The sequence below is a fragment of the Scatophagus argus genome, chromosome 6, assembly GCF_020382885.2.
Source record: "Scatophagus argus isolate fScaArg1 chromosome 6, fScaArg1.pri, whole genome shotgun sequence".
NCBI lineage: Eukaryota > Metazoa > Chordata > Actinopteri > Scatophagidae > Scatophagus > Scatophagus argus.
In genome coordinates this window covers 20,659,453-20,675,115 of record NC_058498.1, presented here as the reverse complement: position 1 = coordinate 20,675,115, position 15,663 = coordinate 20,659,453, and the positions used below count along the sequence as shown (strand labels likewise).

The following is a 15,663-nucleotide window of genomic DNA, read 5'->3' as shown; positions in this document are numbered from 1 at the left end:
TCCTAGGAAAAAAATACGAAGGAGGAATTCATTTCATCAGCAATGAAATGCCATCATATTTCACAATGGCAGAATTTTGTGCTTTTATATTATAATATTAAATTGAACTCGTGAAGAATATGTCTGCGTCTCTTCATTGTTTTGTGTACATTAAAGCATTAAACTATTTGACAAAATAAACTCTTATCCTGGAAATCCATTTGTATCCAAACGTCTCATGAGTGCACGCCTCTTCTACAAGAATCATCACTCTATCCACGTCTATGATTGGCTGTTGTAACGAGTGTCACGGTACCGATTGGTTGCGAAACGAAGCTGGGAAACAGGAAGCTGAAAAAATCTTGTCAACCAAAGTGCATGTAAGCCTCTGCTCACATTTTCTCGTGTTCTCCAAGCTAACGCTGCGTTTAGAAAGCAGGTCTTATCTGGTCGCCGCTGAAAGATAAAAATGGGGTGCTTCTTTTCCAAAAAATCCAAAAGAAAGTCATCCGAAAAAGAGGATCGTGCCCCGACAACAACGACTGTCGAAACTACGACGACAAGCAACGCGGTTCCCCTTGGCAACAACACCGACGAGGCACCGAAGCAGTACAGCTGGGATAAGAGAGAAAAGGTAACACATATGAGCTCTGAGTTAAGAGATAAAATAAAACGAACTCATATCAGTTTGAAGCCTTAACTAGCTCAACTTTGCAGCTTAGCACCATTTACTTGTGTGTTAAGGTGGCTAACATTATTGGACATTGTCCCAAGGATGCTGTTAGCTGCATTTAAAACACCTTAAATTTCAAGTAGAGATTAAAAATGTCGCTGGGGTTTGTGTAACAAAAACGTAGATGTTCAGCTGCCTTCTAGTAGTTCCAACCAGTGTTGGACATACTGTTGTACCAATCATTAACGTCATCGTGCGTTGATATATTTTTACCAATCTGGTTTCCTGAGTGGTGCAGCTGTTAAAACGAACTCTGTTTACTTGTTGAGATTCATCGCGCGGCAGCAATTTATCACGCCCCCTTCCTGTCGCAAAATATTGAGCTTTCCATGTTAGCTGCCACCTAAGTAGCCAGTATTGCGTCATGCAGTGGTCAGTATATGTTGAAAACACTATAGAGTTTTAGCTTCAGGGCCTGTGTGTGTGGGTGTGTGTGCGTGTTTCTCACTTCCACTTCCAGCCTTATCTCATTATCGGATTACAACGCAGCGCTGTGTAGTTCACTGTTTCTCAGCTGACCGCGTTTGTTCAGGCTCGATAGGCGTTCACTAACCGCGGGTGAACTTCTGTTTTGATTCATAGGATGTTGCACCCAATTGTGGTACACCAAATAATACACTGCCTCATGCATGATCTGGTTGTGGATTCAGAAAATGGTTTGATGAATACCTGCAACTTAACAAGCTATGAAATATGTGTATGAAAGAGCTGTAATGTTAATGAAACATTTAAAAATACATACGATGCATAATTTGTATCAGCATGGCTAAAACACTTGATATGTTTGCACCAAATGCTTGACGTAAATTGATGTAAACACTTGATGTGTTTATATCATGTATTTATTTATTGTATATTTAGTCCAGAAGTTAAGGCTCAGTATCAGAATCACTGTTGTTATTGGACGGAGGAGGAAATGTGGTTCCAAAAATGTTATTTTGGTGCATCTCAAAATGTGCTGATCTTGAAATGCGTTGATTGTCTGTGTGAATACAGACTCATCTGGTCACCTTTCTCTTTACAAAGGTTGATCCTAAAGATTACATGCTGACAGGACTCAAAGATGTCACAGTGGGCCGTCTGCCTGGCAAACTGAATGGGCAACAGTTTGTCATCCAGGAGTGTGAGAACTGCAACATCTACGTATTCGACCACTCAGCGACCATCACCATCGATGACTGTGTCAACTGCCGCATTGTTCTAGGACCTGTCAAAGGCAGCGTGTTTTTCAGAGACTGTAAAGACATCAAGTGTGTGGTGGCCTGTCAGCAGTTTCGCACGCGGGACTGTAAAAAGATGGATGTGTTCTTGTGCTGCGCCACTCAGCCCATCATCGAGTCATCTACAGGAATGAAGTTTGGTTGCTTTCAGTACTACTACCCTGAGCTAGCCTTTCACTTCAAGGATGCCGGGCTCAGCATATTCAACAACAACTGGAGCAACATCCATGACTTCACGCCGGTGGCTGGAGAGAACAACTGGAGCTTGTTGCCAGAGGCGTCGTCAGTTCTGGATTTTGTACCTGTCCCAGATGCTGAATCTGAATTCAAGTCTGTTCGAATCTTAACTGACCCTGCGCGCAGCATTGTGCCTTTGACAAAGGGAGGGAGGCGTAAGGACAGTGAAGAGTCCTGCCTCTTTGTTTTCTTCGCTGGGGAGTACACCACTGCAAACGCCCGAAAAATGATCGATGAGGTGAGAAAAATGAAAACAGCAGGAGTGTGAACAGTTTCATTTGGTTTACAAGTCTTTCTCGAGGATGGGAATGGAAAAATGTTGTTGATTATGATGAATGAGAGCTTACCTTACTGATTACGTTTTTAGAAGTCTGGGTGCGCTCAGCCATGCTTTAACCGTGCTTGCAAATGATGCAGATTGAATCAAGAGAAAAGCAAACCAGTGTTAACTAACACATCCTATTCTGCATCATTGTTGAGAAAGAATGGAAGTTAAATATCAAGCAGCTAAATATTACAGTCTGAAATTGGTTAGTTAAATGAAGCTAAACAAATTGCAATATCACGTTAACTTTCACAGAAGGTAACATTACATCATCCAAGAAAAAGGGCTTAAGATAACAAGTCTTATCAAACCACCCAGTTATTTCTTCTGAGTGTATATATATATATATATTGTATATCTGACTTTAAAGTGCTACTTTTTCAAATTGAGGCTGTTGCACCTAAATGCATTCAATGGCTTGTATCTGAAATGCTAAATTGGCTTTGTTGCTACTTAAACATTACAGTAATGTTTGTGTTGTTGCCAAAGTATGCATAACTCTGTCGCATTAGCGTGAGACAGGATCCTTATGTGGATCCACAATCAAGGCATCATGTTGAAAGACTCATCTTTACAGCTTATCTCCTCTGTGTGCATTCATGTTCTTTAAGTACTTGATGGTTCTCACTGCAAACCTTGGAATTTTATGGTTTAACTTTTTCCATCTCATGTGCACAGGCAACAACTAAAGGTTTTGTGCTGATCCAGACGAAGGAGGTCTCAATGCGACCTGAGGATGTGAAGAGAGTGTTTCAGAACAGTGCAGAGGACCTTGTGGAGTGGATCACCAAAGGTAGTTTCTTGTTTTTTGTGGTCTTTTTTGTTTTGTTGTTGTTGCCCAGTAACTCACCCAGGATTGTTAGATCTTGTTCTGCAGAAATGCTTTGGAAGCCTGCAGCTACTGCGTGCTCATTTGCATTTGCAAAGTACTACAGTAGAACAGGGTGAAGCAAGAACTGTGGGTCTTAAAACACCAAATCTGGCTAAGAGGGTCAGTTCTTCCAACGGTCATAAATAATGACTATTTTCATAAGCTATTATATCAAAAACCCTTCCTGCTGTTTCTTTTGGATGCTTTCTTTCACCAAAACACTGCACTCCCCGTCAGACCAAACTTGCTGTCTGATAAACTCCTGGAAGTAAGAACGTGACTTGGTTTATATTGTGAGTGTTTGTAAATCACCAATGTAGGAAGATTGTGACTTTCATGTCTTATCACTGCAGGTCCTGTCATTGCCCTCGAGCTGAACGGTGATGGAGTTGTGGAGGCCTGCAAGAGCATCGCTAATGAGGTGTTCAGTGGGACCAAGGTAACTGCACTGTAGATATGGCATGTGTCTTTTCCAGTTTGACACACATCAGTTCTTTCTCTCTCTAAGGACAAAAATTTGAAAGTATTTTGTGTATTTTTCTCCACAGGTTTTTGTCTCTGAGAACAAAAACACGTCCTCTCGAGATGTGGACAACTTCTTCAACTTCGCTGACATGCAGATGGGCTTGTGAATATCAAAACATAAACTGCCCCCCCCCCCCCCCCCAAACCGCCGCTGTGCAGCGTTTGATTATGAGTCGCGTTGGATTATTATTTGCCTGTTTTTGTCTTCAAAATTTTGGTAGGAAAGAAAAACATTAATCACAGGGTTTGGGTGAAACAGTTCGGTTCATCAGCCACCAGCCCACATCATCCCAAAAGAGTTGCTGAAAACCATTTAACATCCAATAGTTGCTAAGAATGCTGTGATTATTTATATTTCTATGAATGTATTCAGTAATTCTGTTGCTTTTATTGATCGTGAATGTAGCTCTTTGCTGTAGATGTTATTCATTTTAATTTAAAACTATCCTTACTGTCTGAAACCGTCATTGCAGTGAAAAAACATGAGCACAAGAATGCCTAAGTGAAAATACTTTATGTATATAAATCATATTTTTATTTCTTGTGAGGATTTGTTTGTGTATGTGGTTTAGATGACGGACTTGTTTAAAATGTGTACATTTGAGACATGATGTGTAGATGACAACTAGATTTGTATTTATATCCGTTAGGCCAAAGTTGAGTTGTGAAAATCAGAGTGCATCTGGCTGTCGATTCAGATCCACTGATCCGTTTACACTTAACAGTGTAAACTCCTGCTGAGTTTTTGATGTAGGCAACTCGTGTGACCATTTTTTTATTTTCTAATATTTGTTTTATACGCTCTACTGAATGTTTTTGTACACACACACTTTCATGGTCTTTATTAGAATTTTTAGTAAAAATTTCGTAACAAGAGGCTCCCTTTTGCCATCGGCCTTTTCACATGTTCATCATACTCTTAACGGGACCTTACGGAAACAAAGCAGTGTGTTAAAGTGATGCTGCTTACAAAGTGACAAAGTTGAGCCAATGCAGGTAGCAAGTGTCCATTATAATAATATAGTAAATAATTCTTCCCCCCTTAATGTAGTTCTAGTTTCTCCTTTGTGACCTGAGCAACCATCACTTTTTAAGATAAATCTGGGCAATTTAACATTTTGAGCAATCCCCAAATGTAAATACTCCTGTCTGACTGTATGCTTTTTGTGTTAAGCTGGAAAAAGATATACATAACATAATTATAAAATTACTGAATTCTAGGGTGAATCTGGAGTGAAGCCACTGATTCACTGACTCATGGATTTTGAAATCGGAAATTCTTTAACGATTTGCTGTCTTCTTCAGTTTTCACTTCAGCTACTTGACTTCCACCAATTGAAACAGCGTTTTCCCTATTTGGATCACTGTTGAATGTTCTTGTCTATGGCTTACAGCTTAACCTCGTCCAGTCTGTGATGGCACCTATCATTTATTCATTTATTGGTGGCAACAGGCAACACAGTGCATTTTCAGTTAAGGCTAAATTTAGCTGGATCTCTGAAATAGTTTTGTACAGATTTCTCTAATAAAATATAAATGCATAGGGACTTCTTGTGGTATAATTTTGTATTTGTAAATCTTTTATATTTGAGCATACAAGTTTTTGTAGAGGAATGTGACTTTGTGAATGCACATTTGTCTGTAATTTGTTGTTTCTACACTTAAATGACGCAGTGTCTTTATGAAATGGAAGAATCACATTAAAGAAAAAAGATAAAGAACACAGCTGACTGGCTGGTTATTTAATATCAATGTGCCGCAATTGTGGAGGACTTTTCTGTGCTGTGTGGATGAAGAGAGACGCCAGTAAACTAATCAAGCGCACCCAGGCTGGAGGGAAAGTGGCGGGGTTTAGGACCCGGCGGGACGCGCGGTACAATAGGGCTGTTGTGCCGTGGTGGTGGACAGATTGCAACCCTGGAGGTTCCCACTGTGGTGGGACACAAAAAACTAAAATTAATCTGTAGCTGGAAGCAGCGCCACTGTTTTTATAGGTAAACGCTGGACATTTCTGTGGGCTGATACGTGGCTGCAATAAAGCGGACAGCAGAACGAGAGCTGAAGGTAAGATGGGGGGAATGTGAACAATATGCTCGTGTGTTCAGTGCAGCTCAGTGTACCAGGATTTGCCCTGTATGCTTTATCCAGGCCACGGGGCCTGCTCTTTTCTGCTTTCCCAGGAGTCTTTCTGCTTCTTTACTACATTAATGTTAGCGACTATTAAGTCAGCATGTTTCTGATACGTCACAGGTCCCTACCTTGAATAATAAACCCAGCTGAGCTGTATGAATATTAGGCTTAATGGCTTTAGGAAGTGACATCTTTGTATGATGGTGGCGCCCATGTTTGATTTCTCCACAGCCTGCAGTGCAGCCCGCTGCAGGCCTGCCTGCCTGTGTGTATGTGTGTTTGGCGCCAACAAGGCTCTTTGGGCAGGGCTGCCTCTTGGCTCTTTACGGGTTTATTTTTCTGAAGCTCTCAGTCTCCTTGTAGCCCACACTATTCACGATCAGCGACCGGACATGAGTACATTAATTGTAGCAGAATACACAAGGAAAGAAATGTAAACAAGAAATGTTTCCTGATAGTCAGAAACCCATATCAGTGTGATGTCACATCCGTGCATATAACCAGTTCATAGGAGTGGGACATAAAGATGTGCTCATGCTAGCTGACATGCGGTGAATGAGTCAGTTTCCTGAACTGGAGGTGCCTATGATTAAACTGTAATGTACCTGATAGAAGTAATTATATAAGTAAGGCTGGAGTACAGTTCTGACACAAACTGTGGTGGTTTGTCTTCTCTGTCTCTGTCTTCAGCAACACTTAACGTTTTAAGTAATTGTCTGTCACGAACTTAGTTTGTAGTACAAACATCCTCATAACCTAAACTCATAAAAACACAGCGAACGGGCACGTAAGTGTTGTAACCAGTGATTATTTCCACTGTTGATTTATTTGTTAAGTCTTAAATTTTAGAAAAATGTGACACTTGCCAGTCACCATTAAAGAGTCCAAACCAAACCCCAAAGATATTCAGTGTACAATGACTTAAAACAGAGGGAAAAGTATCAAGTTTTAAAAAATTAATAGAATATCAGCAGTCATCAAATCACTTCCTTGCTTAAGTACTTTTAGGGCACAAAAATGACCAAGAAACTTTTAAAAAATCATGTAGAAATTCATGTATTTCCTAATAGAACTGAACAGGTGGAATGGAGACACAAGGAGTCACAGGGTAACATTACTTACTTGTCTGATTAATTGTCAGTAAGGTTTATCCATGCATTTTATCTTGATTATATTTGAAAGGGTCAGACTTCACAGTGTTATTTACTGTTCACCCTTCATTAATTTATCAGTCTCAAGTAACTGAACACACAACGCTTGCTGCTTTCAGAGATGGCAACTCGTGTCAGGGACAGATGTCAGGCATTTTGAGTGCCGCCACAACAGGCTCTGCTGTGGAGGTGAACACACAGTGTCCTGTGGTGGTTTGTGTTGACTGATTTTATGTTAAAAATAGCACTGAGATTTAGTCAAGAAGCATCCTGGTACAACTGCTGATGGTCAAGTTGTTTCTGAAGAGTCACTGTGATCAGACTGTAGCCCTTGTTCGGACATTGTAACCAGTAGAGCTGCAACAACTGGTCAGTTTGGCAACTATTTTGACGCTACATCATTTCAGTCATTTTTCAAACATTTGCTGGTTCCAGTTTCTTAAAGCTTTTCTTTGTCATTAATGACAGTAAATGAGTCAGAGTTTTTTGGCTCTAGGAAACTGTGATGAGCGTTTGTCACAAGTTTTGATATATTATAGCCTAAATGATTGATTGATTAATCAGTAAAATATTCAGTAGGTTAATCCATAATGAAAAGAATTGTTAGCTGTAGTTCATAGAGCACCAGCGTCAATCTGTGAGATACAACACTGTCAGGATTCTGGACAAATAAAAAAAAATCTACACTCAGCGGTTGAACGTTATCCGCTGTTTAACACCGACTTGTGCAACTTATTTATAACGGATAACCTCGACCGACAACTCGAGGGCTCATACTCATACTATGGTATGGAGTGGAGTTGGCTCCATGCCCCCTCCTACCCCTCCTGTCCTCATGGGGAATGTGAGGCATGTCCTGTCTGTTGAAACAGCGTACTACTGTATTTGTGGCTGCTGTGTGTTTGAGTTCCTCGCTGTTTAGAAACCTTTTAATGAGTTGTCCCAGTGGATCAGTTGGCTAAAGGCACATGCATACTGTGCGCCTGTCTGCTCTGCTTTCCTTCACTTTAAGCTGTCAACATTTTAAAAATAAATGCAAAAAAATTAGGGTCTTAATATTGCATTCACGCTTACAGCGGTTCTGTTTGCTAAATGCTTTCGGTACAATCAGTAAGTCACTATACTCAGTGTTTCACAGTTAGTTTTCCAGCAAATAAAAACATTAAACCTTTGCTCCTTCTGCATCTTTTTCTTTCACACCTACTTGCTTGTTGGGATGACATATTTCTTATTTGCAGGCACGAACTTAAGTGGTTAAGGATCTACCACAGGAATCTACTAGCATGCTTTTCAACTGGAAATTTATGGTGAGTTACTGTTTTCTCTCTGGATAACTCAGGTGGTCCAGTGAAAGAGGTTTTTTTTTTAAGTTTTGCTAGTGCTATTAAACACACAGTTATAATCCCTATGCAGTCCTTAATGTCTGTCCTCCCTCTTCTTCTGCAGGATCTTACAGGATGAAACGTCTCCGGTCATCAAGCAGCAGCGACAGTTCTGACAATGAGAGTGAGTCATCTATCTTAAAGACCACATAACCTAAATTGGACTTTTTCCTCAGCTTCTCTTTTATTCACACCCTCTACGCTTGTTTAGGTCCCTCTACCTCCTTCTGCTCCTCCAACAAGAATGGCAGTAAACCTGGAACCCCCGCCTCCAACCAGAAGAAACCAGCTGAAGTGAGTTCCACTGCTTGGCCTCAGATCCTGTGCTGAGTGTTGTCAAACGCAAGGAGCGCTCTTTGATTGATAGTGTGCCACTCCCACAGGTGTTCAGAAAAGACCTGATCAGTGCCATGAAGCTGCCTGACTCCCACCATGTGTCCCCAGAGGACTGCTACCTGCTGGCAGACACCTGGAAGCAGGAGTGGGAGAAGGGAGTCCAGGTGCTTGCAAGTCCAGACACCATCCCAGAGCCGTCAGTCAGGTACCACCATTAGACTCCCAGAGGTTCCCCAGTGGACAAACCAGTCTGAACAATCACTGATCATGTCTTCTGTGTTCAGAGTTATTGCAGAGAAGCCCAAGGAGGTGCTTTACTCTCACCAGAGGAAGTACATCCAGTGCTCGAGCCAGGAATCAACAGAACTGGGTTATATCAACATCAGAGAGCTGGCAGAGGCTATGTGTCGCTACGATCTGGACGATGTGGACCTTTACTGGCTGCACACGCTCAACAGAGAGCTCGATCGCATGGGTGAGGGACCGGATGATGATGGGATAATCTGCCGTGAAATTCACATTGCCCTGTTTGTTGGACAGCAAAGTCACTATCTGCAGACACAGACATCTGTCTGCTAAGCTTGAATTAAGAGTATTAAGATTTGGATTCGTGATGCCCCATCAGTCTGCTGGGTTTTCTCTGACCATGTGGGGTTTTGCTCTTGTTTGTCTTCCAGGGGAGGAGCCCATAGACGAGCTGACAATGGAACGTGCCATGGAGGCCCTGGAGAGGCAGTGCCATGACAACATGAACCATGCCATCGAGACAGTGGAAGGCCTGGGGATTGAATACGACGAGGACGTCATCTGCGATGTGTGCCGATCCCCCGACAGCGAGGAGGGGAATGACATGGTGTTCTGTGACAAGTGCAACATCTGTGTGCACCAGGTAAACAGGAGTACACACATTCATTGTGTTTTATTGTGTTACACACTGACTTACTTTAAATATCATATTGGCCACCAAACCGTCCAACCTGCTGCTGTCCCAACAGGCTTGTTACGGCATAGTCAAAGTGCCTATTGGAAACTGGCTGTGCAGGACATGTGTGCTCGGTATCGACCCTCAGTGCCTTCTGTGTCCAAAGAAGGGCGGTGCCATGAAGGCAACGCGTGCAGGCACCAAGTGGGCACATGTCAGCTGTGCTCTGTGGATACCAGAGGTAAATAAACAAACACTTAGCCTTAACCTCTTTCTATTCCACAGTAAATCTTAAATCACCTCAACATACTGTATATTTCCCTCTCTGTAGGTGAGCATCGCTTGTCCCGAGAGGATGGAGCCCATCACCAAAGTGTCCCACATCCCACCCAGCCGTTGGTCTCTCATCTGCAGCCTGTGTAAATTAAAGACAGGCGCCTGTATCCAGGTGAGTGTGGCTCTGTGTTCTCACTGAGTGCACTTAAACCTACAACTGATTAATGCAATATCGATTCCTGCAGTGCTCATGGTGCACAACACCTTCATCCGGTTAGCTTTGTTGAATTAAAGGCATAGACCACCCGAAATCTCTACCCTATCTCAGTCTGTTCACCATCTGAGAACATGCACCGAACAAAGCAGGACTCGTTTTGGCTTCTCACAAAGACTAACATATGAAAAAACTTATTCCATGCTACTAGTGGAACACAGGGGCATATCACATATCGTATCAACAGAGACTGAAGAACCAAAGCCTTGTTCTTGCCGCACTTAAAAGATATGAAAGTAAACCTAGTTACCACTAAGTTATGCTCTTATATTTTCATTTATTTGCTCCCAAGTCTGTTTGACATAGAGGAGGCTGCAGTTGAAAGAGCAACAGGCTACATGCCAGAAGAATACATCTACACAACTTATTAATCTAATGGAATACACAAATGCGTTTATAATCAGATCTCATGCCCTAATGATGGGCCAGTGATGAGAGCTGATAAGAAGAGAGAACTGCACACCAAAAAGCTCCCGCTGAAAGAGCTTTTATTCGCTGCCGCATGACATTTGGGGCACACGGCCCTTCCTCGGATTGCTGTGTGTGTCTTTTGTAATTTACACATTCAGACATCCTGAGATTTTTTTTTGTGCCATCTGTCCTCCTGTACTGGGCAGCTGAGACCATGTTGCTTTCAGCGTGGATTATGTGTTTAACACCTTCATATTTGCTTAATATTATATTTTGCTCTTCTTTTCTAACATGTTAATCTGCTGCCAGTAGACTTGCTGATGTTTGTGATTGTGCTCATGACTACATTGAAAAATCGTGGGTTGGCTTATTGAGTTGGGACAGCTTAGTGAGATTGTGATTGTTAGGGTTAGTGAAGTCAGACCACTTATTGAAAAGGTATCCCTGGTATGTTGAACGGTCTTTGTAGTACAGACATTTGTAGAGCTGGTTAGCCTACCAGTGTGCATGATGCATACATGTGCTTATTGTTTTTCAAACATTCTGACCTGACACGGATCAAAACGTTGTCTTTATTAAACTATAGTAGCGTGCAGTAAGCATGTTGCAGTCCATGTAAACATAATAACCCGTCTGCCCTTTTCACAGTGCTCTGTAAAGAACTGCACCACTCCTTTCCATGTGACATGTGCCTTTGAGCACAGCCTGGAGATGAAGACCATCCTGGATGAAGGAGATGAAGTCAAATTCAAGTCTTACTGCCTCAAACACAGCAAGTCTAAGACTGGTGAGGCTGGCCTGAGCCCAGCACGTTCTAAGCCCCCCGCTGAGGCAGAGAAGGTGGGCCAGCGGGCACAGAGACTGCAGGAGCTGCAGGAGGACTTCTGCACTCTAATCCAGCTGGAGGAGCTGGCTCAGGCCCTCGGGCTCTCTGAGCACCTGGCAGACTTCATCTATCAGTACTGGAAGCTGAAGAGGAAAGCTAACTTTAACAAAGCTCTGCTGCCTCCTAAGGAGGAGGAGGAGAACGTGGCGCTGCAGCCTCAGGAGGACAGCATCCACACACGCATGCGGATGTTCATGCACCTGCGGCAAGATTTGGAGAGGGTAGGTGCCTTTTTGTGTGTGTGCGTGTGTGTGTGTGCGTGCGAGTGTGCGAGCTCCCTGTGGTAGTTGATGACTGCTCTATCATTGTTCTGATAGCTTTGAGTATAACCCATTATAACATATTTCATTTGTTGTCTAGAAAATATTCACCTCCTTAAGTGTTTTTGTGTTTGTTTGTTTGTGTGTTTGTTTGTTTTAATACAACATGGATCCCTGTTTAAATCAGATCTCTACAAATCGATCTGTGCACATCAGCAGAAACACAACTCCTGCAGGCCTCAGAGGGCATGTGAAAGTAAAGATAAAATGGATGAAAAATTTTGGAGAGATCCTGGAGGAAAAGTTTCTGCAGTCTGAAAGACATTTGCCACTTGGAAAAATATTTTCCAGCAAGACAACCACACAACACATAAAGCCATGAATGGCTTCAAAACAACATTTTAGTGTTGTGGCAGGACATGAAAATTGCTGATCAGAGTCAAGTCAGAGAAATGGAGGTAAAAATTAACAGGGCTGTATTTGGTGACTGCAATGGTGAATCCTAATGTGGCTGCTCAATTATTCTGAGAGTTTAAAATGTTAGAAAATAGTGAGTAAAGCCCACTGTCACGTCTTGTTTTGTTAGGCCAACAGTCTGTTTTACATTTGTACTGAATTTAGATTTGTAGTGACTGCTTTTAAACTGTTGTCAAAATTATATAAATTGAGACAATACATTTGTGTCAGAAAACGTACCTGTACATATTTATGGCCATCAACAAATCTCAGGCATGTGTAGTCAGATCAGTGTGGTGTGAGAGGGAGCAGAGAACTGGAAAGAGCTTTACAGACATGTACTCGTTGTTATCGAACAGAGTTAGATTTTTCATTTTCCTCATTGTGCAGGTAAGAAATTTGTGTTACATGGTGAGTCGGAGGGAGAAGCTGAAGCTGCTGCAGAGTAAAGCCCAGGAGCAGATGTTTAACTTACACGTGAAGCTTGTGAACCAGGAGGCCTCTGCTGGTGAGCTATCTGCTGTGCTATGTCATTCCAAGGACACATTTTAGAATAATTGTGAATAATTGATTCCATTAATACTGATGTACTATGTAGATATTTGAGTGTTGAACACCTTTCTTCGTCATCAGGTCTGCCTTCTTCATACCCAGTGGAGAGTATGCTGTTTCGTCCCCCTCCGAGGATAACCCTGAAGCTGAAAATGCCCAAATCCTCTAGCCTTGGAAATGGAAATCCCAGTTCCAAATCTGGCAATGGGCCGCTCTGCATAGACAATAGTGGCAATGTGACTGAACATGCAGGTGAAGGGCTGGGTCAGGGGAAGCCTCAGCTGCATGGACGTGGTCGGAGAGAGGAGCGCTCAAATGGGCGCCTGTCATCCTCAAGCAGCTCAGTGCTGCCAGTAAAACCCACAGGCAAACCTTTAGCCCTGCACGCTGCGCTCCACGGCCACTCCTCCAACAGTAACAGCAAACTGGACCAAGAACAAGCCTGTGTGACTAAGTCTAACGGCCTCTTTGAGAAGTTTGTGTCTCAGAAGGACAGTTCTTGCCAGACGCCCAATGACCAGAATGCTTCACATCAGGCTTTCAGTAAAAGCAGCTTTCGCAAGTCTGCCATGGAGCACTTTGGCAGGTCCTTTAAAGAGGCGACTATTAACCTGGTACGGACCACAGAGGACCTGCGTGCCTCTGACAAACTGTCTCGAGAGGGCTCGACTAAGGAGAGACCGTGGACTAAACCCATGTCCGAACACAAAGTGAAAAGCGCACGGTCGTACCAGGACAGTGACGGCTACTGTCCCGACTTGGAGCTCAGTGACTCAGAGCCAGAGGCCAAAGGGAGGCACAGGCGGCAGGTCGGGCTGCCTCAGCCAGACGCTCCAAGGAAAGGGATCAGTCATGGGAAACAATCGCTGGGTTCCAGACACCCGATGCAGAGGTGACAGCTGTTTTTGTCTCTTGACTCACTGCCGCTGTTCTTTCCTGACTGTCTTCCCGAGTGCCAGGCCATCTCTGCGAACACATCTCCATCAGGGATCGAAGACCCAGTGCTCCTGGTGCTGCACATGCAAAGGAAAAACTGCATGAAGGGTCATCAAGAACATCCCCCAGAAGAATTCACAAAAAAAAAGTGGTTGGTGTTGGTTTGAGATGAACAAATCAGTCAGTCTTCTGAGATTATCATGGCTAGCATTGCATTTTTGTACTCTACTTTGTATTAAACACTCCTGCTCCTCCACACACAGGTTCAGTTTGCCTTTGATTAAATCTGCTGTGCATAAGATGTTCAAATTGGGATGTAAATAATGTAAGTGATGCAGTAATTCAAACCAATATGCCAGATGGGAATTTTGTAGTAAATTCTAGTATCTGCTGCAACTGTTTGTTGCACACTGCCTGTTACAGTTAACCTGTTTGCCCACAGGTGATAAACTGACCTGGTGACCTTTTATATTTGTCGGTAGTGAGGTCGTTTTTTACAAACACAAATGCCTTTTGTGTGTAGGAATGCAGTTTCACACTGTTAGTACCTTTAGTCACATCCTGGTTAGATTAGAGGATCATAGAAAGGTATTTGAGTTCTGCTCTCAGAATCAGAGAAAATGTATGCAAGAGAGTATGATTACATTCCCTGAGGTATCCTTCAGTAACATAGTTGAACTTGGATGCATCAAAGCAAAGACTGAGTACAGATATGTAATTGGTTGCCTTTGTTATTGGTCTCGGATCATCACATGATAAGCCTTGATTATTACAGACTTTGGAACTTCTCATATTTGCAGTCTTTTATGTTACTTGTGTCATTTTTTCTGACAATAAATGAATGAAGAATAAATAATCTGACCAAGCAATCAGTGTCAACTTTCAGTACTTTTTGGTATCAGTATTCACTTAGTATAATTTATGGGTTATTGAAAAACACCCTGAACCTCTGTTGGCTCTCAGAATGAGGTCTACTCGGATTTCTTTTTCAAGTGAGGTAAGAGGAAGCAGATGAAATTTAACCTGTTGCCACATCAGTAACGCACATGAGGAGTGGGTTTTAGAACAGTTGAGGAAAGCAATTTCATCACAACAAGCTGGTGTCAATTTTTCGCATTTAACCATATCAGTGTAACAGTTTTACAAATAAATGTTATACATTGTGTAGTGAAGGATTTGTTGAGTGGTCTGTGCACTACATCCCCACTGTTTAAATGAAAACTGCCTAAATGCAGTTTGCTATTTTGGCCTTTTAATTGTATTGTGTGAAAACACTGCTGTGACTGAAGTGGGTTGGGAATTGGAAAAAAAAGAAGAAAATGAATGACTTACTGTCAAAACGTCTGTAGAATAGCTTGGTGTCGTTGTGTACCACTGATGATTTTGTAGCAGTTGTGTGAAGGGAACGCTAGATGGCAGTATTGTCACACTTGTCAGCCACCACTGTAGGCAGCGCGTTTAATGTGGAGTCATTAAGCTGTCCCTGACATACACCGATGCCTGCTTTGGCAGCACAAGGGGGACTTGCAAAATATTAAGCTGGTGGTATTCATGTTGCAGTTGATCGGTATATGTGGGCCTTTTTCACAGAAGACTAAGCAGAAAAAGTACAGATATTATTAATAACATTAATGAGTGAAAACTATTCAGTTGTGGAATGCTGGTTAGCCAGCACTATAATACCGAGACCCTGTAAGTGGCAACACCAAATGAAATGCAGTGACGGTATTTGTTATTAATTGAAACTTTCACTGCTGAAGTCACAATGTGTGGTGGGGCTAAAGGCTTCTAGCAGAGAGGC

At 42.4% G+C, this 15,663-nt stretch overlaps 2 protein-coding genes across 4 annotated transcripts; both read left to right on the top strand.

The window, feature by feature from the left end:
- Nucleotides 1–292: 292 nt before the first annotated feature.
- Nucleotides 293–5,613, top strand: rp2 (RP2 activator of ARL3 GTPase). 3 transcript variants are annotated; one of them, XM_046391299.1, is made up of 5 exons: nt 293–613; nt 1,739–2,407; nt 3,173–3,287; nt 3,719–3,804; nt 3,914–5,613. In XM_046391299.1, the coding sequence occupies exons 1-5, from the start codon at nt 449–451 to the stop codon at nt 3,995–3,997; spliced, it is 1,119 nt and encodes a 372-aa protein (XP_046247255.1). In that variant the 5' UTR covers nt 293–448; the 3' UTR covers nt 3,998–5,613. The 3 variants fall into 3 exon arrangements, with proteins under 3 accessions (XP_046247255.1, XP_046247256.1, XP_046247257.1); XM_046391300.1 differs by lacking the exon at nt 293–613 and adding an exon at nt 866–1,084; XM_046391301.1 differs by lacking the exon at nt 293–613 and adding an exon at nt 1,118–1,270.
- Nucleotides 5,614–5,721: 108 nt separating this feature from the next.
- jade3 (jade family PHD finger 3) lies at nt 5,722–14,731 on the top strand. Its single transcript, XM_046391289.1, has 12 exons — nt 5,722–5,954; nt 8,410–8,478; nt 8,618–8,677; nt 8,765–8,847; nt 8,937–9,094; nt 9,174–9,364; nt 9,567–9,778; nt 9,885–10,052; nt 10,143–10,259; nt 11,421–11,879; nt 12,765–12,882; nt 13,008–14,731. Exons 3-12 carry the CDS (start codon nt 8,629–8,631, stop codon nt 13,820–13,822), a joined length of 2,370 nt encoding a protein of 789 aa, XP_046247245.1. The 5' UTR covers nt 5,722–5,954; nt 8,410–8,478; nt 8,618–8,628; the 3' UTR covers nt 13,823–14,731.
- The last annotated feature ends 932 nt before the right edge of the window (nt 14,732–15,663 follow it).